General features: G+C 42.7%; 1 protein-coding gene across 3 annotated transcripts in view; it reads right to left on the bottom strand.

Annotated features, from left to right (window-relative positions):
- Positions 1 to 20,741, bottom strand: part of mapk12a (mitogen-activated protein kinase 12a) — a 42,906-nt gene extending 22,165 nt beyond the window's left edge. The window contains exons 1-6 of one of the 3 annotated variants that reach the window (XM_078419766.1): positions 20,305 to 20,741; positions 19,909 to 20,038; positions 11,760 to 11,818; positions 4,183 to 4,294; positions 2,954 to 2,983; positions 1,799 to 1,846 (exon numbers count right to left, since the gene is read on the bottom strand). In XM_078419766.1, the coding sequence (XP_078275892.1) occupies positions 1,799 to 1,846; positions 2,954 to 2,983; positions 4,183 to 4,294; positions 11,760 to 11,818; positions 19,909 to 20,038; positions 20,305 to 20,417 (492 nt within the window). In that variant the 5' untranslated portion in view covers positions 20,418 to 20,741. Of the gene's footprint in view, positions 1 to 1,798; positions 1,847 to 2,953; positions 2,984 to 4,182; positions 4,295 to 11,759; positions 11,819 to 19,394; positions 19,496 to 19,908; positions 20,039 to 20,304 lie in introns of those variants that run through there. The other 2 variants (XM_078419769.1, XM_078419767.1) reach the window with 2 other exon arrangements.
- Positions 20,742 to 22,310: the final 1,569 nt, after the last annotated feature.

Raw genomic sequence — 22,310 nt, 5'->3', positions numbered from 1 at the left:
CCCCACAGATGATGTGGAGGCCAAATCATTGGATATTTTAAAAGTGGAGATTGATAGATTCTTGATTAGCAAGGGTGTCAAAGGTTACGAGAAGGCAGGAGAATGGGGTTAAGAGGGGAAAAATGGATCAGCCATGATCTAATGGCAGAGCAGACTTCACGGACCAAATGGCCTCATTCTGCTTCTTATGACCTTATGTTCAACCCACTTAGTCCCTCTGGCAGATGGTTTATTTTCCCAATTTGCTTTGCCCTGAAGCATTCCACAGGCTGAACATGAACATCGAGTCAGAAGCATTTTTACTGACACCAATTGCAAATCAATTTTCACAATGTCAAGTATACAGTAAAGGAGAATACTAATAATTTGTTTATTTAATCAGAACTAGATAAGAATATAGATTGAGTAAAACTTAGGGAAAGAAAAGAATGAAAGACAAGAGCTGATCTGGAGAACATATAACATGTGTGAAACAAAAAGCTGGAGTAACTCAACGGGACAGGCAGCATCTCTGGAGAGAAGGAATGGGTGACATTTCGGGTCGAGGCCCTTTTACAGATTTCACCCCAAGCATCACCCATTCCTTCTCTCCAGAGATGCTGCCTGTCCCGCTGAGTTATTCCAGCTTTCTGTGTCTATCTTTGGTTCAAATCAGCATCTGCAGTTCCTTCTGACATATAACATATAAGTATGTACTGACTGGGAAAAATAAATGACTCTGGAATTGTGCTAACGAACAGCTTGAGTATGAACATTCTGCCTGTTATTTATTAAAGGTGCTAATTAATTAAAAATAAATTAGTCAGCTTCTTTGACAAAGGATGAGATGAGGGAGTCTCAACTGAATACATTAAAATGCTTCTTACTAATACATCATCACAGTGATTTGTGTCAGGTTGTACACCCGAAGTACTTGATTGTAACAGTACAATGGGAAGTAATGAAATAGAGTGGCAACATCTATTCACATCGCCAGCACTATGTCAAGCTTTCAATAAGTGGTAGGGGAACAACAGGAAACTCCTTTGTTCAGGTAACATCTTTAACATTGTAAAATGTCCCAAAGCACTCCTCAAGCGTCTTATAAATGAAAATATGAGGGCACATGGACAAAAGTTCAATATTTTAAAGCAATACCAAAGGGAATAAGGTAAAATGTTTTGGGAAGGAATTACAGACTTTACGATATGACCAATTAACCTCCAAACCTACACATCTCTGCAGTGTGGGAGGAAACCGAGCACCCGGAGAAAACCCACGTGGTCACGGGGAGAACATACAAGCTTCATACAGGCAGCACCGTTGTCAGGATCAAACCCGGGTCTCTGGAGCTGTAAGGCAGCAACTCTACTGCTGCGCCACCGTGCCGTTCTTGTCAAGCCCCTTGAAAACCTTACATGTTTTCATGAGATCATTTCTCCTTTATTATGAATTCCAGAGAATAAAGGCTACATCTGCTTAATCTATCCGCAAGTAACACACTCTCCATCCCAACTTGGTGAACCTTTGCTGCACTTCCCCTATCACAAGAATATTCTTCCTTAAGTAGGGTGACCATATATTTACACAATATACCCGTGCAGTCCACCAAGGCTCTTTACAATTGGAGCAACACATGTCTATTTCTGTACTTTAATTCTCTTGCAATAAAGACCAGCAAACCATTGATTAATTGTTTGCTGCAACTACATGTTGACTTTCAATGACAAGTACATCCAGGTTATTCTGAACCCCAGCACATTGCGATCCCCCAGCATCACACCAGTTTCGCTGACGTTAAATCAAATATTAAGCTTACCTTTAACTCGCAGTCCTCATTGATTGCCAAATTTCCGGGTTTAAGATCCTAACAACAGAACAATCAGACACTTAAGTTAGTCCAGGGAGACAGAGTTTTGGTGGGATGTGGTTTTTAATATGTGTAATTCCATTACTAGTGCACTCTTTTCTGAGTTATGAAAATCACGAAAACCACTTCAAGACTTGAGCACAAAAATCCACAGTGACATCGCAGTTTGGTAGAGCGGACGTATTTTTCTGTTGGTGGCCCATCTTTTGGGTGAGAAAGAAAAAGCAAAGACCAGTTTGTTCCCTCATGTAAGCATTAAAAACCAGTTAGCATTATTTTCAAGAAAATCAGGCGAAATATACTTCGGCCTCGGCCAATACATATTCCTCAATCAACATTGCAAAGATAGATTATGTGCTTGTGTGAGCTGTTGTTCTCCCCGATCGCTTCATTAGAACAGTAACTACAGTTCAATGACTGAGTCATTGGGTGGTGTCACGGGTTATGGGGAGAAGGCAGGAGAATGGGGTTAGGAGGGAGAGGGACAGATCAGCCATGATTGAATGGCAGAGTAGACTAGATGGGCCAAATGGCCTAATCCTGCTCCTATCACTCATGACCTTATGATCACTTGGGTCTTGGGTCATCCTGGAATGTCTGGAGAAATACAGATCTCTCTTCCTTAATGAAGGTATCACAAAAAGCTGGAGTCACTCAGCGGGTCAGGCAGCATCGCAGCAGATGCAGCCTGACCCACTGAGTTACTCCAGCTTTTTGTGATACCTTCGATTTGTACCAGCATCTGCAGTTATTTTCCTACATTTCTTCCTTAATGACCTCATTTAAGTTGCAGTGTTGACAGAGAAACCCTTACTTTGAGTACCATGTTGAAAAATAACAGTGAGGACCAGTTTGAAGATTTGATGAGTCAGTTCTACAGTCCACAGCCAGTGTATTTTGCAATAACCACAAGCCACATTTTCAGTCAGGTATATTACTACCAAAACGCGAGTGACTATTTACTGCCTGGTTTCTGTTCCGATTGCTATCAACCAAACGCTTTCAATGGTCTTGTTACTTTCATTATTTTCTGTATTGTCCAATGGCCATACAATTACAGTCAATAAATCCTATCGGTTATATCAGAGGTTAAATAGGACTTACCCTGTGGATGATCCCTGCAGAGTGGATGTACTGTTAAAAAGACAAAACATGTTTTAAAATAAGGAAGAGTCACATATATCAGGTCCTAGTTAGAGATTCTTCTTTTCAGTAATAAAATACACATATTTATCAGCAACTTCATTGCTCCACAATCCGTGTGCACTGAAAAGCAAGTATACGGTTTGGAAATTGTGGAGAAATTCGTAGATGGAGTTTTACAGCGTAAAGCAGGCCCTTCAGCCCAGCATTTCTATGCTAACCATTGTGACTATCTACACTAATTCCTCTTACCTGAATTAATTCCACATCCTTTATGCTTTGCCCCATCAAATATCTGACCAAATGCCTCTTAAATATCATCAATATCATATCCCCGCCTCTATCACCTTCTCTGCAGACACGAACTATGAGTAAACAATTTACACCTTTAAAACTCCTCCCTTTCATCTTAAACCTAGTCTAGTTTTACACCCCCCACTCATGGGAAACAGACACTGACTATCCACCCTATCTATGCCTCTCATAATTTTAAATACCTCTATCTTGTCACCTCTCAGCGTCCTTCACTTCAGGGAAAACAGACCTAGAATATCAAATCCTTCCTGAAAATTCAAGCTCCTCAAACCAGGCAACATCCTTGTGCACTATTCTGCATTCTCTTGAGTTTAATCACAACCTTGCTGGAGCACGTCGACCAGAACTGCACACACGACTCCAAGCTGGCCCTAACCAATGTTTTGTACAATATTTAGTAACATGATGCCTCAACCCTTATACACAGCAGCTCAGCCTAGGAAGGAGAACATACCATACACCTAAGATCGACACAAAATGCTGGAGTAACTCAGCAAGGCAGGAAGCATTTCTGGAGAGAAGGAATGGGTGACTTTACAGATCAAGACCATACACCTTCCATGCCACCCTGTTTACCTCTGTTCTAACCTTCAGGGAACTATTTCTGGTACCCCATTGTCTCTCTGTTCAACACTCTTCCCAGGGATCTGATATTCACTGTGGAGGTTCTGCCCTGGATTAACTTCTCAAACTGTATCACTTCGCACTTCTCTGTGAAATTTCTTAGCTTGTAATAGGCATATAAAACAAAACACTCCGTGATATGTGAAAATCTGGAGTAACATTTCAGCAATCTTTAAGTTTAAATTTATCATTTTTAAACAAATTACAGATTAGTTACTTAGCCAATCTTTGAAAGAGGTGGATAAGCCGACCTTTAGACCTTTTAGGATCTGATACACCAGAAATTGGATCCGATCTTCAGTCAGTTTCTCATGCTTCATTAGTTTGCTGAGGTCCGTTCCCATGAAAGGCATAACCAAATAACTGCAGAAACAAAGTAAAATAATAAATGTAGCATCAACATAATGCAGGAGAAGGGTTCTTGCATCCCCCTGCTACCTTGGTTTGAGGAGCTAGATCAGGAGGAGCTCGTAGGTGAAGTTGTTCTCAGTGGTAAGCCATGTCTAGACGCAGCATGGAGATATTAAGTTTAGTTTAGACACAAAATGCTGGAATAACTCAGCAGATCAGATGATGCCTGACCCGCTGAGTTACTCCTGCGTTTTGTGTCTACTTTCGATTTAAACCAGCATCTGCAGTTCTTTCCTACACATTAAGTTTAGTTTAGTTTAGTTTCGAGATACAGCGTGGAAACAGACCCTTCGGTCCACCGAGTCCGCGCCGACCAGCGATACCCGCACATTAATACTATCCTACACATACTAGAGACAATTTACACATACACCAAGCCAATTAACCTACATACCTGTTCGTCTTTGGAGTGTGGGTGGAAACCGATAATATCGGAGCAAACCTATGCAGGTTACAGGGAGAACGTACAAATTCCGTACAGACAGCACCCGTAATCGGGATCGAACCCGGTTCTCTGGCGCTGCAAGCGCTGTAAGGCAGCAACTCTACCGCTGCGCCACCATGCTGCACGTGAGGGTCTTAAAAAAATTGAACTAAAATGAAAGATTTTTGATTTTCCAAATTATACGTTGTACAAGCTCAATATTAAGAAGCTGTATTGAAAGATTATATTTATATAAAAATAAACAGTTCAGTTTAGTTTATTGTCACGTGTGCCGAGGTAAAGTGAGAAGCTTTGTGGCGTGCTAACTAGTCAGCGGAAAGACTATACGTGATTACAATCGCGCCATTCACAGTGTACAGATAAACATGTACAGCAAACTGCACTCCGAGCGAAATAATCAAAGCAAATCCATTTCATTGCCGAAAATGTTAGTCATAACAATTCTATATTTGCAATGCATTCTAATTTGGACTTAATTGTTGTGTTGACCATTTTATTCATTTATCCTTCACGGATCCACTCACACAAAACGACACAATTGGAACAAACATCTTTTTCAAATTGTTTTTCTTGTTTTTCTTGACATCACCTACTCTCCTGGGGAAAGATTCGCATTCAAGGAAAGATGTGCGCACTCGATAAAATTGTTAGCAACTTCACAGTTGATCGCATTTGTGCATTGAACAGAACCATTTTTACATTTTTATGTAAAAATTAATTAAGGATGCAATAACCAAGGGATAGTATCATGATTCTGACACTTAGCCAGATCAGTGATAAGTCATTGCAAGCATCTAGGTGCAGGTAATATTATTGGTTTACATGCTCTTGGTTACATCGAGCGGTTGTGAAACACAGGCTTTGCTGAGCACAGGCCGAGACTGGGCATATTCGAGGTCAGCCCAGATAGGCCTGGATAGAGTGAATGTGGAGAGGATGTTTCCACTAGTGGGAGAGTCTAAGACCAGAGGCCACAGCCTCTGAATAAAATGATGCATCTTTAGAAAGGAGATGAGAAGGAATTTCTTTAGTCAGAGGGTGATGAATCTGTGTAATTCATCGCCACAGACAGCTGTGGAGGCCTAGTACATGGATTTTTTTAACACGGAGAATGACAGATTCTTGATTAGTGCGGGTGTCAGGGGTTATGGAGAGAAGGTAGGAGGATGGAGTTGAGAAGGAAGGATCGGTCAGCCATGATTGAATGGCAGAGTAGACTCGATGGACTGAATACTGCTCCAAGAACCTATGAACATGAACATCACTGGAGGTCCGTGTTGGGTTTGGCTCCAGTCTTGCAAAAGGATGTCAATAATTTGACACAGAAGTCTGTTACTTCATGAGGCTTCTGCCCTGCTGTTTTCACATGTCACAATAAACAATAGACAATAGGTGCAGGATTAGGCCATTCGGCCCTTCGAGCCAGCACCGCCATTCAATGTGATCATGGCTGATCATCCTCAATCAGTACCCCGTTCCTGCCTTCTCCCCATACCCCCTGACTCCGCTATCCTTAAGAGCTCTGTCTAGCTCTCTCTTGAATAAGATCCCCTTAAGTTTCGATAAGATCCCCTCTCATCCTTCTAAATTCCAGTGTATACAAGCCTAGTCGCTCCAGTCTTTCAACCTATGACAGTCCCGCCATTCCGGGAATTAACCCAGTAAACCTACGCTGCACGCCCTCAATAGCAAGAATATCCTTCCTCAAATTTGGAGACCAAAACTGCACACAGTACTCCAGGTGCGGTCTCACTAGAGCCCTGTACAACTGCAGAAGGACCTCTTTGCTCCTATACTCAACTCCTCTTGTTATGAAGGCCAACATTCCATTGGCTTTCTTCACTGCCTGCTGTACCTGCATGCTTCCTTTCAGTGACTGGTGCACTAGGACACCCAGATCTCGTTGTACGTCCCCTTTTCCTAACTTGACACCATTCAGATAATACTCTGCCTTCCTATTCTTACCACCAAAGTGGATAACCTCACACTTATCTACATTAAACTGCATCTGCCATGCATCCGCCCACTCACACAACCTGTCCAAGTCACCCTTCAACCTCATAGCATCTTCCTCACAGTTCACACTACCACCCAGATTTGTATCATCTGCAAATTTGCTAATGGTACTTTTAATCCCTTCATCCAAGTCATTAATATATATTGTTAATAGCTGCGGTCCCAGCACCGAGCCTTGCGGTACCCCAGAAATGTGTCAGAGACACATGTCAGAAACGTGTTTACAGACTCCTTCTTTGAGTCAAGTCAAGTCAATTTTATTTGTATAGCACATTTAAAAACAACCCACGTTGACCAAAGTGCTGTACATCTGATTAGGTTCCAATGGAAGAAAAAAAAATGAAACATACAGTAGCACGCAAGCACTTGTCTCAAGCACTTCTCAATAAAGTGATTATCCCAAACTTTGGAATATTTTGCTTTGCAAAAGCAGTTTATATCCTTCTACTTATCTATAAATCACGTAACCTGAAGATTATTTTACATCAGTCTTTTCCCTAACAAAATCATACAATCAAAAAATGGACAGGAATACATGGCACAGAAGCAGTCCCTTCGGCCCACATTTTCCATGCTGACTGTAAGGTCTATCAACACTAATCCCATTGGCTACATGCCCATGTCCCACTAAATCTTTTCTCTCCAAGTACCTGTCTAAACACTTGTTTGTAATTACATCTGCCTCTAGGCAGCTCGTGTTCAGATAGCTACCAGCTTCCGAGTGAAATATGTACCCCTCAGATCCTCTTTAAATTTCCCCTCCTCACTTTAAATCTCTGCCCTCTAGTTCTGCACTCACCTGTCCTGGGCAAGAGATTTATAAAGTCCCTCATAACTTTATAAACCTAAATGTTTTGTATATTGTTGAAACATTTCTTTCCACAGCTCATGAGCCTAAATATAGAAATCAACTTGCACACTCTTTTCTGAACCCTTTCTAATACATCGATGTGTTTTTCAGAGTGAGCTAACGAAAGAGCAGCACTGACATATTTTTAATTTGTTTGTTCAGGAACGTGGGCATCACTGGCAAGATCATTGTTGGCAAAGTCTGTGGCCTGAACTTGAATGGCTCGCTCAGGGGATTTCAGAGAGATCATAAGATCGTAAATGATAGGAGTAGAATTAGGCCATTTGGCCCATTAAGTCTCCTCTGCCATTCAATCATGGCTGTTCTATCTCTTCCTCATAACCCCATTCTCCTGCCTTCTCCCCATAACCTCTGAACCTGTACTAATCAAGAATCTATCTATCTCTGCCTTAAATGTATCCACTGACCTGGCCTCTGCAGCCTTCTGCGGCAAAGAATTCCACAGATTCACCACCCTCTGACTAAAGAAAGGTTTTAGAGCAGTTAATACTGCTGAGGGTTTGGAGTTACATCAAGGCCAGACTGGATAAGAACTGCAGACAAGCTACCTTGACGGACGCCAGCAAACCAGATGCTATTTTACAACAATCAGGTAGCTTTGTGGTTATCCCTTTGAGACTGGCTCTTTATTCAAATGATTTAATTAATTTAATTTGGTCATTTAATTAACCAAATTTGAATTTTCCAGCTGTGGTTTGAACTCATGTCTGTCTGTGCAGCGTCTTGTGGCTTATTTTTTTCTTGTAGTGTAATATACTGCAGCCCCCAATTTGCTCAATAATTGCTTTGGAGGAGCCAACACCAGATGGCTTCATTAACAATTACCCACGGGCAGAAGGCAAGTGGTGCATCGATTACAAGACTAAGAATGAAATAAATGGAGTGTTAGTGGCGGATGGTAGTGAATGGAGTATGGTGAAGATATAGCAGCATATCGGGAAGCTTTTGATTACGTTTGCTTAATGGAGTTATTTGTTCCATTAGAATGCTTCTTTATATCTTGCCCTTCCTTTCTTTACCCTTCAAAGACGTTCCTCCATTAATGATGAACATCGCCCAGAGATAGTTGCTCATTTGCATTCTAAGGACCACAGTAAATTATTTGGCTTAAGATTGAGGAACTATTTTGATTCAAACTCAAACGGAAGCTTTGTAAGATAGTAAGCTTTTATATGAGTGACTAAGTCAAAACTGTCAGACTTGCACGCGTTGAATAATTCACTCACTATAGCTGGATAAGATCTCACACAATATGTAAAACGACGGATGAAAACTGGTTTTACTCAACAGTACTCGGAACAAAAAAACTCAATTCACCATTCATAATCAAAACCATCCCAATATGCTGCTACACCTTTACTGTACTATCACTTGGGTACCTTTTCCATTGTTAACCGACAGCCCCTGTCAATATATTAGCTGTTGAGGTATTGTGTAACATGTTGCAATTCTTCACTTCTGCACCAGACTCTTTAGCAGCCAACATCAAAAATGCTGTCCATATTTGGCTCCAGTACAACTCGTTAACCCGCTGGCTCAGGGTCCCATACAAAAGAAACAAACAACCTTACATTATCTCGCCAATCAATCTAACGTTCAAAGTTCTGCAGATGTGGGATCACGGGATAATGGTGGGATACGCAATGCGGTTGCTCCCCCTCCCCCCACAGTTGCCAGGGATTGAACCATGATTTTTCTCAAAACATTCTTTATCGATAAAATGTGCAGTTGTACTTTTCAGGACATCAACATTCACTGTCGCCGCTATTTGCACAATGTTCTTTCCCAAACATGTTATCAGTGAGAGCATGGAGACATTTCTACAAAGGACGCAGCCCATCAGTGTACAATGGCAGGAGGAGCTATATTGTAGGTTTTCCCCAGAGAGACTTTGCACTAAGCTTCAGTCATCTTCAATTGGATCAGTTCCCAGTGGTACATTTACTTACTGAACCATTTCAGCAATCATATCGTCAGCAGGGACCAACTCACCCCATATGTTTTTTAATGGATTTTCTAATGCCCTACAATACATTTTCTACCATTTGCCTAACGCTGATGTCCCTCAGTTATCTAAAGGTGCTACATTTAAAAACTGAAGCAATAACATTTGAGGATCACGTGCTGGGTATGGAAAGTAAAAAGAAATCATTTATTGCTCATCAATTATATTGAAATTTGAAATAATTCCTCACAGTGCCCATTGATGATTTTGTAAAGGACGTAACTGCAAACGTTATTGTCTAGATATTGGAACAAAGCACACTTGCCTGGTGCAGTTTTCTTCTATGAAATGAGAAATAACTATTTAAAAAATCATTCCTCTCCCTCCTTTGGCCTGGAGGGAAAGGAGTGGTTTAAAAAGGCTTTAAAAAAGCTACAGCAGAGTGGACACTTTGAGAAGAGATCCAATTATGGAGCTTTGTGCCTCTTCCAGGGCAGGTGGGACTGGCACAAGAAGGAAAGGTCCCCCCCCACCCCCCTAAACTGGAGGGCACCAATATTCCTGCAGGGATGTTTGCTCTTGCTGCTCAGGAGGGTTTAAACTAGTGTGGCCGTGCGTGGGTTACACTATGGCCCTCCCCAATGTACAAACTCCGTAAAGACAAGCATCCGTAGTCAGGATCGAACCCGTGTCTCTGGTGCTGTAAGGCAGATGGTAGAAATCTGAAATAAAAACAGAAAATACTGCAACCACTCAGCAAGTCAGTCAGCATGTGTAGGAGGAGAAACAGAGTTCTGACAAAGATGCAGCGTTTTTGCTTCTAGTTTCATATTGGACAGAGTCTATTATAATGTTTTGTCTGCAATTGGATTTTGTTCTAGAAACAATTCTGGATCCTGCCAGAATGGAGAGTATCCTTGGCAGAATTGCCAATGAATGAGCTCTCCAGTGAACAATCTTGGATGTTAATTTTGACCTTGAACATACTTCAACTCTGCCTTTCATTTTTAGGACAGTCTTGCTTTTTTTTACAAATGTTTCTCTACTTTGTTAAAGTCACTTTATGTGACACGGATTAAAATTCATTGGTTAATCAGGAAAAATGAAGATTATTTTAGCTACTGTTCACGTAATTATCTTTACTCATAACAAATAAAGTCTGTTAACACAGCAATTTTACCCATGATGACTGATAAAGTAATAATACAATGAGTTCTCTTTGCCATGTCAAGAAGGAAGTTACACTGTAACAGTATGATAAATTTAATTGGCAATGCTTTATCCTTTCACTTTGCATATAAAACTTGCCAACCAAATTTTTCGACGGTGGTGTAGGGTAGAGTACTAGGAGTGTTTCTGCCTTATAGCGCTTTCAACGCCAGAGACCCGGGTTCGATCCCAACTCTAGGTCCTGTCTGTACAGTTTGTACGTTCTCCCCATGACCGCGTGGGTTTTCTCCGAGATCTTTGGTTTCCTCCCACACTCCAAAGAGGTACAGGTTTGTAGGTTAATTGGCTTTGTATAAATGTAAATTGTCCCTTGGGTGTGAAGGATAGTGTAAACATGTGAGGATCGCTGGTTGGCGATGACTCGGTGGGCTGAAGGGCCCGTTTCCACGCTGTATCTCTGAAGTAAACTAAACTAAACTAATTAAAACTGAGAAAAAAAGAAGTCTCTAAATTTTTCACTTTAATTTGTGGTTTCACAATAATCAATTGTCATCTCCCTCTTTGTTTAATCAGTGCTCCAGGAATGAAACGCAGATCCGTTTATTCATATTTTCTTATAACAGGAAGCCATTCAGCCAATCGAGTCTATACCAGCCCTCAGAACAATCTCTCTCCTCTGTTTAAATTCCCTGTAACATATTCTTTCCCACACGATCATCCCATCTGGCTCTGCTGTCCACTTTCACACTGCTGACGTTTCACTTCAACACCTCCCTCCCTTCACTGTAGTTCCACCTTATTCTTTGCTAGCACTCCCCTGCGCTGAAAGAGTGCTGGTCATATTTTGATGTGACCCCTTTAATCAAAGAAACCTTTTTATGTGTACATCTTAGGTGCTTTTTTAAACATAAAACACATATGGATGGGATAATATTGTTATTCCCAAATAAATGAATGAACAAAAACTTACAAATCATGAAATTTCTCCAATGACAGATCTGGTGTGAAAACATCCAACAGCCCAATAACCTAAAGGAAAATACAGAACACTGTTACACTTTAGTTATGATTATTCTCAGAGACAAATAGAAATTGAGAATGTTTCCGATGAGATTTTTTTTCATTTTTAAAAGTCATGAATTTATTTAAAAATCTGAAGCACTTTTGAGGAAAGGATATTCTTGCTATTGAGGGCGTGCAGCGTAGCTTCACTAGGTTAATTCCCGGAATGGCGGGACTGTCGTATGTTGAAAGGCTGGAGCAATTAGGCTTGTATTCACTGGAATTTAGAAGGATGAGGGGGGATCTTATTGAAACATATAAGATAATTAGGGGATTGGACACATTAGAGGCAGGAAACATGTTCCTAATGTTGGGGGAGTCCAGAACAAGGGGCCACAGTTTAAGAATAAGGGGTAGGCCATTTAGAACGGAGATGAGGAAGAACTTTTTTAGTCAGAGAGTGGTGAAGGAGTGGAATTCTCTGCCTCAGAAGGCAGTGGAGGCCAGTTCGTTGGATGCTTTCAAGAGAGAGCTGGATAGAGCTCTTAAGGATAGCAGAGTGAGGGGGTATGGGGAGAAGGCAGGAACGGGGTACTGATTGAGAGTGATCAGCCATGATCGCATTGAATGGCGGTGCTGGCTCGAAGGGCTGAATGGCCTACTCCTGTACCTATTGTCTATTGTCTATTGTCTTTCATTTTTATTGTTCCACAATCTAATTGTAATATCACTGGCTCTTTGATTTACGAAGCTAACTTTCATTATAATAATTTTCATTTTTATAACTTTCATCAGTCTGAAGAAGGGTCTCGACCCGAAACGTCACCCATTCCTTCTCTCCTGAGATGCTGCCTGACCTGCTGAGTTACTAATTTCGTTGTACCTTGCGAACAATGACAATAAAGGCATATTATTATTACTCCAGCATTTTGTGAAATAAATACCTTCGATTTGTACCTGCATCTGCAGTTATTTTCTTACACTTTCATTATAATATATCCAACGCCACTCTCTGTGCATAAGTATACCACGCATCCACATGCCCCTCATACATATTGTTCAACCGTTGCAACTTGCAAACTTTAACTGAACAAGATGTTTTCCAGGAATGCATCCTTTCCTTAAATCTACGAGTGACGGTAGTGAAGTAGCAGCCTGTTTTAAAACTCTGCCTGTTTCTTTTCCATTAACTTTGATGGAGAATAGGTGATCAGAAGAGCTGTGAATTTATCGCTACTGCACAAGACACATTCACCGAACCAATGTTTCTTTGGACTGATTCTTACAGAAATTAAAGTTACAGATTCACAAAATACTATGAAGTCAAAAATAAATACTGATATGGTTATCTCAAATATTCCTTGAGCACTGGCAATAGTATTGCCAAGCCTACCATAGATACAGAATCCCATTAGAGCGTTGAATTAAATTATTTGATCATAAAGCTTTGGTATACGGATAATAAAGCTTTAATAAACATTTTTTTTAGTTCAGTAATAACCAAACCAGTTCTTAATATTGCCATTAATTTTTATTGCTTAAATGAAAGACAGCCCAGAATAATGCCATCTCCCCTCCCCCACCACTTCCAAGTGGCCCAGCCCTAAACCATCCCAGCACTAGGCAAGCAACGCCATTCAAATATAAAGAAAAAATCCCATGTGGTTAAAGTGCACATTGTCAGATTTGAATAAAGGGTATATTTATTTATTTTGGTTTCACCATGTAAAAATTACAGTTGTGTGTGTACATAGTCCCCCCCATTGCAGGGCACCATAATGTTTGGGACACATGGCTTCACAGGTGTTTGTAATTGCTCAGGTGTATTTAAATGCCTCCTTAATGCAGGTGTAAGAGAGCTCTCAGCACCTAGTCTTTCCATCGCCTTTGGAAACTTTTATTGCTGTTTATCAACATGAGGACCAAAGTTGTGCCAATGAAAGTCAAAGAAGCCATTATGCGACGGAGAAACAAGAATAAAACCGTTGGAGACATCAGCCAAACCCTAGGCTTACCAAAATCAACTGTTTGGAACATCATTTAAGAAGAGAGAGAACAATGTTTTTCACTTATCTCAGTGCACAGGACAATAATAAACCGATACCAATACCAGCATCAATACATTGCAAGGTGGAACAGTGCCTGGCTGTAAATGCATGTGGAGGAGTTGATAGGTTGATAAATCAGCAGAATACCACTATTGGAGTTTCTGTTGGTCACACCTGTGCATTAGCTATCCCATTAGATAATGCAGAAAATACTCAGCGAAGCACAGATGGTAACTGATAGTTTATTCAGAGATTAAATTCTGGGATAACAGAATAAGGAGCAACTCTTCCGGTGGGATGGGGCGAGGAATACTATGCAGAGTACAAAAGACTAAGCCATAATCTTCACCCTCGGTTGCTCCACGAATGGTCAGTGTTGCTGTTCCACCCTAGCAGTGCATGTGCAGCAATCATTTGACCATTTACGCACAGGAGAGGTTGGACTGACTTGGGTTGCTTTCTCTTGAATGCCGGAGGTTGAGAGGAGACCTGGTTGAAGTATCTCAAATGATAAGAGGCATAGATAGGGTAGACAGTCAGGACTCTTTTCCCAGGGTGAAAATGTGAAGGAGGTGAGAGGGGCAAAGTTTAAAGGAGCAATTTTTTTTTACACAGAGTGGTGGGGGCCTGAAATGAGCAGCCGGGAGTGGTGGGGGAGGCAGATACAATTGTGGCGCTTAAGAAGTTTTATGATAGGCCCATGGACATGCAGGGAATGGAGATATGCATCATGCGCAGGCAGATGAGATTTAGTTTATCTTGGCAGCATGTTTGGTACATACATTGCGGGCCGAAAGGCCTGTTCCTGCACTGTTCTCTGTTCTATGAAGGTAAGCCAAGCTCTAAAGGGAAATAGTTATCTGCTTTGGTCCTCTCTTCATACAAACAACGTTGCTTTGCTTCAGTGATTTGGTACCTGACCAGTCTCCATAAATGTCACATCATGTGGAATTCTTTGCCACAGAAGACCGTGGAGGCCAAGTCAGTGGATATTTTTAAGGCAGAGATAGATAGATTCTCCATTAGTACATGTGACAAAGGTTATAGGGAGAAGGCAGGAGAATGGGTTAAGAGGGAGAGATAGATCAGCCATGATTGAATGACGGAGTTGACTTGATGGGCCAAATTGCCTAATTCTACTCCTATCACTTATGACCATATGATATTACATTTCACCCCATCCCTGCCTCAGTCCTATCAGTCTACCTGTCCTGTGTTAAGTTAGTAATTTCAGGAATACTCCAATCCCAAAATGGAATGAATTTTGTCAGTATTAAAACGTTTCCTCCGTGCTCTTGATGGAATGTCCCACTGAATGTACGCACACCTTACCATTCTCAGTCACCTGGCACGGACTCTTGCACTCCATATTTTGTTCAATCTCAATGTGGCTTCCCTTCACATTTTTTAACTGCACACCCTTAAACCCACCCAAGCCCGAAACTCCCTCCACTCCTCTGCTCTGTTAACTGTGGTCTTCCACAGTTATTTTTCTCCCACCTTTGTGCTACACTTTAGTTCTAGACACATCAGCTCTCCTAATCTTACTCTCTGGAAATTCTTCCTCAAAAACTCACCACATCTTGAATAGCTTCCCTGAAATGCTCCTCAGAAACCAAAAGGAATTAAAGCAAGAATAGGCCAACATACTTCTGTGCTGACTTCATTATTCAGTGAGATCATGATTGATCAAGTGCCTTGTCCATTTTCCTTGCCTTGATTTAATTTGTATCCATTGATTTCAGCACTGAACACACTCCAAGGATGAACAATTATCGATCTCCGAGACAAAAAAAACCCCAAAGACGTGCAACACTTTGCATGTTATCTTCCTCTTTGTCTTAAGTTTCCAATCCTTTATTCCCAGACAGTGTCCCTGAGATCTGGACTAACCAGCTAACCTTCACACCGTTCTGTACCAGGATCGTAGCCCCTTCTCCTCACTGAAACACCCCAGAAAATTATTCTTTATCCAAATTACCATGCAGTTACATGCAATGCAGTCATTGGCAATTGTGACTGGTATTCAGATAAATAATTAATACATGCTGCACTTAAAAAAGGGAAGAATATGTATAATTTATTTGTTTGAATACACATTGCTTGTATGGATTCCGAATTATTTTCCACTTTAATATGTAGTGACTGAACCGAAGTAAACAAAAAAGCACTGGAAGAAATAAACTCGCTAATCACACTTTTTTTTCCCAGCACGATTGTCGACAGGAAGCATTTCACATGAATACAGCAAATTTTGTGGTCATTCTTAAAGGCACTCTGCCATTGTGTGAATGTTAGCACCAAGTGTGGGAACAGCCTGGATGAACACAAATGTGTTACCATGGTAACAGTATCTGGATGAAGAACACTGTTACCTAACGTGGACAGAACAAAGAAGCTGCACTGTCTTTATAAAATGAATTCCAACAGCCACATGGCCCCAGTGCCTTAGTGCAGATTAGGATCAGTGAATGTTACTATGTTAGAGAAGCTCTCTCCCTCTACAAGGGCCCCACTACAATGTCCGAAAAGAAGTTTACTTATCATTAAGGAAGAAAGGTACACAATTCAAAGTTACCAGGTGTCGAATGACACAGCAACAGTTTCTAGCTTAAGAAACAGCTTAGGGAATTCACCATATTCAACTCTGTGGGAGTTCATACTGTTAATATAAATAACTCGGGGTGGCACGGTGGCGCAGCGGTAGAGTTGCTGCCTCACAGCGCCAGAGACTCGGGTTCAATCCTAACTGCGGGTGCTGTCTGTATGGTTTGTACGTTCTCCCCATGCCCGATGTGGGTTTTCTCTGAGATCTTCAGTTTCCTCCCACACTCCAAAGACATACTGGTTTGCAGATTAGTTGGCTTGGAATAAAATGTAAAATTGTCCCTAGTGTATGTAGGGTGGTGTTAACGTGCAGGGATCGCTGGTCGGTGCCGACTCGGTGAGCGATGGGCCTGTTTCCACGTTGTATCACTAAACTAAACTAAACATAACTGGCAAGCTCACTGATGCACGTAAGGCTGCAGGTTAGGGCAATGCTAGAGTCCTCCTGTCATGATTATTTTCCCCGCATTGGCCTTATGTCCAGTTACATTATAAATCACAACGCACAAAGTGAAGGGGTGATCTGGGATTGTTATTGGGACAACAAACAGTGGATCCACATGTAATGTGGGTTGTGCTTCATAAGTTCATAAGACATAGGAGCAGAATTAGTGCCATTCGGCCCATCGAGTCTGCTCCGCCATTCAATCATGGCTGATCTATTTTTTCTCTCAACGCCATTTTCCTGCCTTCTCCCCATAACCGTCAACACTACTGCACCTTTAAATTGAATATGATTTTAATTTTATAATATTCATTTCTTAATTTAGTGTCAACCACACATAAATGCATTTATTCTCCGAGACATGGACCAGGCGTTTGACTGCAAGAGCTATCACAGCCTGTCAGGGAGGTAAGGGGGGTAGATCCAAACAACGAGATGGCTGGAGGCTTGGCTGTGACCTGCAGCCTAATCTGCTCCTCAGACAATCATAGAAACAAGGCCTCGGAGTTGTTGGTCACCACACAGCCACAGATGCTGAAGGACCTGTGAGAACGTGTATGGGGTTGGATCAAGTGTGGGAACTAGATAGAGGGGATGCGGAGTAGACGAGATGGGTCAAATGGCTTAATTCTACTCCTGTCTTATGGTCTTATGCTTAATTAAATACAAACATACATAGAAAAAATAACTTTGCTCAACTTTCCTTTTCATACTGAGGTTGGTGACTGCACTGACATGAATTGAGACATTGAGACACATTAGCTACGCTAGATGCCTTGGCCTAAACCTAGTGTGCTGGAACTGGGGTGTTTCCAAACCTTTGGTTCAGTTTGGAACATCCAGGGACATAATAGCGAGTTCATAACAGTTCACCTTCTGAGCTGCAGAAAATACGTAATCAGTGAAATTGTGAAAGATTTAACAATGCGGATAAATCTAAAAAAATTGAGAGAAGGCATTAAATGCCCTATAAATGTTGCTGAATTGGTTATGTGAAAATCAGGATCGAACCAGGCATGCTTTTCAATATATCCAGTTAATAAATAGGACAAAATGCTAAACCTCAACTGAATGGGATAAATGAAAGGAAATCATGTTTAAACACGAGGCAGACCATACTAAGATGCAAGGTGTGCCAAGACAAAGAAAATTCATGTTCCAATCAGGAAGATGATGCAGTTTAAGTGACTGCTACCCAGAGGGAGAGATGTGGAACCAGCGTGGAGCTATTAATGTTTATTGCTAGAAAGGCACAGTGACTGGAGAGATACTAATTAAAAGGTGCATAGTAAACCTGATAAAACAGAGCTCAGTGAGCTAAGACACGAATCAAGTGAGGCCAGACGTCAGACAATGAATGGGTTCTTGTGCAGGGTCTTTGCCCTGAAATGTTATATATGTTTCTATTTCCGTCAGTTACTCAGTGCCTGAGCTACTGAGTGATTCTAGCATCCTCTACCTTCTGCCTGATATCCGTGTGTTCTTCACATCAGAAGCCATCACGTGGAGTGGATTTCAAGACAAACCAATGATGTGGAGAAGGCTGGTTACTCCATAAATGGAGGCTGCAGAGGATAAGGTTGCCTCCAATTTTAGGTAACCTCTAACAACCCCCCCCCCTTCCTTCCCACGGACCTTCTTCCCAACCCCCTCCCTTGTGGCCCACCTGGACTGGCACTAATTTATCCCCTCCCCCTACATTCCCTCCTCTGGCTTCACAATTCACAACTCTCAATCTGTTTGTGTCACACCTCCTGTTCTAATCTCTGCCTTTGTTCCAACCATCGGCCTATCATCCCCCTCCCCTTGCCTGTGTTCACCTATTACCTGCCAAGCTTCGTCCTGCCTCTCTTCTCTTCCAGCTTTCTTCCCCCCCTCCTTGCAATCAGCCTGAAGAAGGGTCCCGACCTGAAACGTCACCTATCCATGTTCTCCAGAGATGCTGCCTGACCCAATGAGTTACTCCTGCACTTTTTGTCCTTTTGTGTATGAACCAGAATCTGCAGTTCCGTGTGACTACAGGTTAGTCATAGTCATAGAGTGATACAGCGTGGAAACAGGCCCTTTGGCCCAACCTGCCCACACCAGACAACATGTCCCATCTACACTAGTACCACCTGCCTGCGTTTGGCCCATATCCCTCTAAACATGTCCTATCCATGTACTTGTCTAAATGTTTATTAAACAATGTGATAGTCCCTGCCTCAACTACCACCTCTGGCAGCCTGTTCCACACACCCCTGTTTGTGTGAAAAAGTTACCCCTCGGATTCCTATTAAATCTTGACCCCCCTTAACTTAAACCTATGACCTCTGGCTCTTGATTGGCCTACTCTGGGCCAGAGGCTCTGTGAGTCTCTCATTCCTCTCATGATCTTATACACCTCTCTAAGATCACCCCTCTTCCTCCTGCGCTCCAAGGAATAGAATACCTAGCCTGCTCAACCTCTCCCGACAGCTCAGGCCCCCAAATCCTCCTGGCAACAAATGCTGGAGTAACACACCTGGAGCGGGACAGGCAGCATCTCTGGATAGAGGAATGGGTGACGTTTCGGGTGGAGACCCTTCTTCAGACTTCCTCAATGGCCATCCAGTGACGCCTGCCCTCCTCCTCTCCTGCCCTGTCCAACACTCCTCCTCCTCCTACTAACCAACGCTGTCTTTGCGTGACAGGCACTGGGAACTGAAATAACTGGCCACAAAAGCGAAAGTGGAATGGAAACCGACCCCTTCGCAAAGCCTCATTCGGCGAGGCGTTGGTTTCCGATTGAACACACAACACAACATTGGCACTCCCTGATTGAGAAATGTTGCACCGAAGCCCAGGGCTGGAAAACCCCACGCTGCTGCTACATCAAAGTGTTTGGGGATTTTCTCATGCGATTATTCTGGGTGGGGTTGTGGTTGTGGTTGGGGTTGTGGTTGGGGATGGGGTTGGGGATGGGGTTGGGGATGGGGTTGTGGTTGGGTGTGGGGTTGTGGTTGGGGATGGGGTTGGGGAGTGGACAATGTACTCACATTCTCGTGTTTCATGTGTTTCAGCAGGCGCAGTTCCCGGTAAGCTCGCTTGGCGAAGAGCTCGGACTGAAAGGGTCGGTAGAGCTTCTTGATCGCTACCTTGGCGCCGGTGCGCTTGTCAGTGGCTGAGCTGTGGGGCAGAATCAGAGGGGGGTGGACGGTGAGTGGGTGTGAAGCTGCCCCCCTGCACCAGCACCAGCACCACAGGCAGAGAGATAGAGACACAGAGAGAGGTAAACGTGTGCAAGTCCCCTGAAAGCCCGCAGGTTGCACGTAAACCTTCGCCAGCACGAAACTTCTTAACGCGCTACAAACTCGCTCTTGACCATTTGTAAGGGTGGGGGGGGGGGGGGGGGGGGGGAGCCAAGGAAGAAAGACAAAACGAAACTGACTTACCAAACTGTACCATAGGCTCCCGAGCCCACGGGAGTCAGCCCGGTGTATATCTCCAACACTTGCCACGCCGTTTTGTTAACCTCCTGCTGGGTGAATCCTTTCCTCGTTGTCATTGCGGCGATCTATCTATCTATCTGTCTATCTATCTAATCTATGTATCGACTCTCAATGATGCTTCACACCGATGTCCCCTGTGTCAGAAACGCCAGCGCTGCCCTCCCTCCACACTCACTCCAGTGTGTCCCAGCCGCTGTAATCGCCTTCGCCATCCACTATCAAGGCTGCTCTGAACGTGCCTTCATTGACTATGAATGAATGCAACTCGACCTGGGATACTACCCCTGGCGCTCACACTCCTTTGTTCAGATTGCTGTCTGTCTTCCAGCAGCTCCCTCGAGGCCTTGCACTGACTGTAACATTCAATCGCTTCCTTCAAAGAGAGAGAAAAAAAAATCTTTGAACTTTTTTTTAAAAAAAAGATCACGTGTCTGATCAATATTTGCTGCGAGGAGGTGTTTCAATAGGTCTCAGTAAACATCAGCAGCCACCCTCTAATGGAAATAACCCATCACTGCAAGTCAGATGCAACAACAACAAAAAAAAAGGGTGTCGCATTTGATAGACTCAAAAAGCTGGAGTAACTCAGCGGGTCAGGCAGCATCTCTGGAGAAAAAGCAATAGGAGACGTTTCGGGTTCCGGACCCTTTCTGCAGACTGAGGATCAGGGGAGAGGGGAACGAGAGACATGCACGTAGAACAAAAGAACAGCAAAAAGCAACGATGATGAAGGAAAGGTGGAGCCCACAATGGTCCATTGTTGGCTGTGGGGTAGGCGATAACGAGTGAATCATACAGTGAAACTCTACAGGACGAAAGTGAAACTAGTACGACGACTAGAATGGGCGAGTGACGGAGAGAGAGAGAGAGAGAGAAAGGGGATGCAAGGGTTACTTCAAGTTAGAGAAATCAATATTCATCCCGCTGGGTTGATGTTAACTCCAGCAGTGAATGCTCCCACATTTTAAATGCAGTCTTACTGTCGATGAGATCAGCACTTGTGCCCAAATCAAAATGCACTTAGGAAAGTCGCAATATATTAGAGGTGTTTTTATCGTGCAGAATCTTGAGTAATCTTGCAGAATCTTCACTAATATGCATGATCTCAGTCCATCTTTTTCATTTGGGATATTTCACACAAGATTGGTGCTCTCTTCAACTTTCCTAATAGTCACACTTCTTAAAATGAAGATACAATTTATTCTGATGCATATGCACCTTAATCCCACCCTTGTCTTTCCCTGTGCTTTCAACCCAACTAACTCCATAAGACATAGGAACAGAATTAGGCCATTCAGCCCATTGAGCCAGCTCTGCCATTCATTCGGGGCTGATCTATCTTTTCTTCTCTACCCCATTCTCCTGCCTCCTCACTGTAACCTATGATACCCGTATTAATCAAGCATCTATCCATCTCCACTTTAAACCATAAGACCAATTAATCAACGTTGAGAGGCTGGTTATGGCACATATCAACTTAGCAAGAACCTAGATCCACTACAATTTGCCTCGTGCCACAATAGATCAATGGGGGATGTGATCAGTTTGTCCCTCCACTCTGCACTATACCACTTGGACAATAAAACACATCTGTCAGGCTGTTTTTTTAAAAGTTTAGTTTAGAGATACAGCGTGGAAACAGGCCCTTTGGCCCACCGGGTCCGCGCCGACCAGTGATCCCCACATGTTAACACTATCCTACACCCACATATTAACACTATCCTACACCCACCAGGGACAATTTTTACATTTACCAAGCCAATTAACCTACATACCTGTACATCTTTGGAGTGTGGGAGGAAAGCGAAGATCTCGGAGAAAACCCACGCAGGTCACAGGGAGAATGTACAAACTCCGTACATTGACTACAACTTGGCATTCAACCCAATCATTCCCTCCAAGCTTGTTACCAAGCTCAGGGTCTCTGTGCATCTCTTTGCAACTGCATC

Source organism: Rhinoraja longicauda, chromosome 23 (genome assembly GCF_053455715.1).
Source record: "Rhinoraja longicauda isolate Sanriku21f chromosome 23, sRhiLon1.1, whole genome shotgun sequence".
In the NCBI taxonomy this organism is placed as follows: Eukaryota; Metazoa; Chordata; class Chondrichthyes; order Rajiformes; family Arhynchobatidae; genus Rhinoraja; species Rhinoraja longicauda.
Note: the sequence above shows the minus strand (reverse complement) of the source record. Positions and strands in the feature narration are given on the sequence as shown.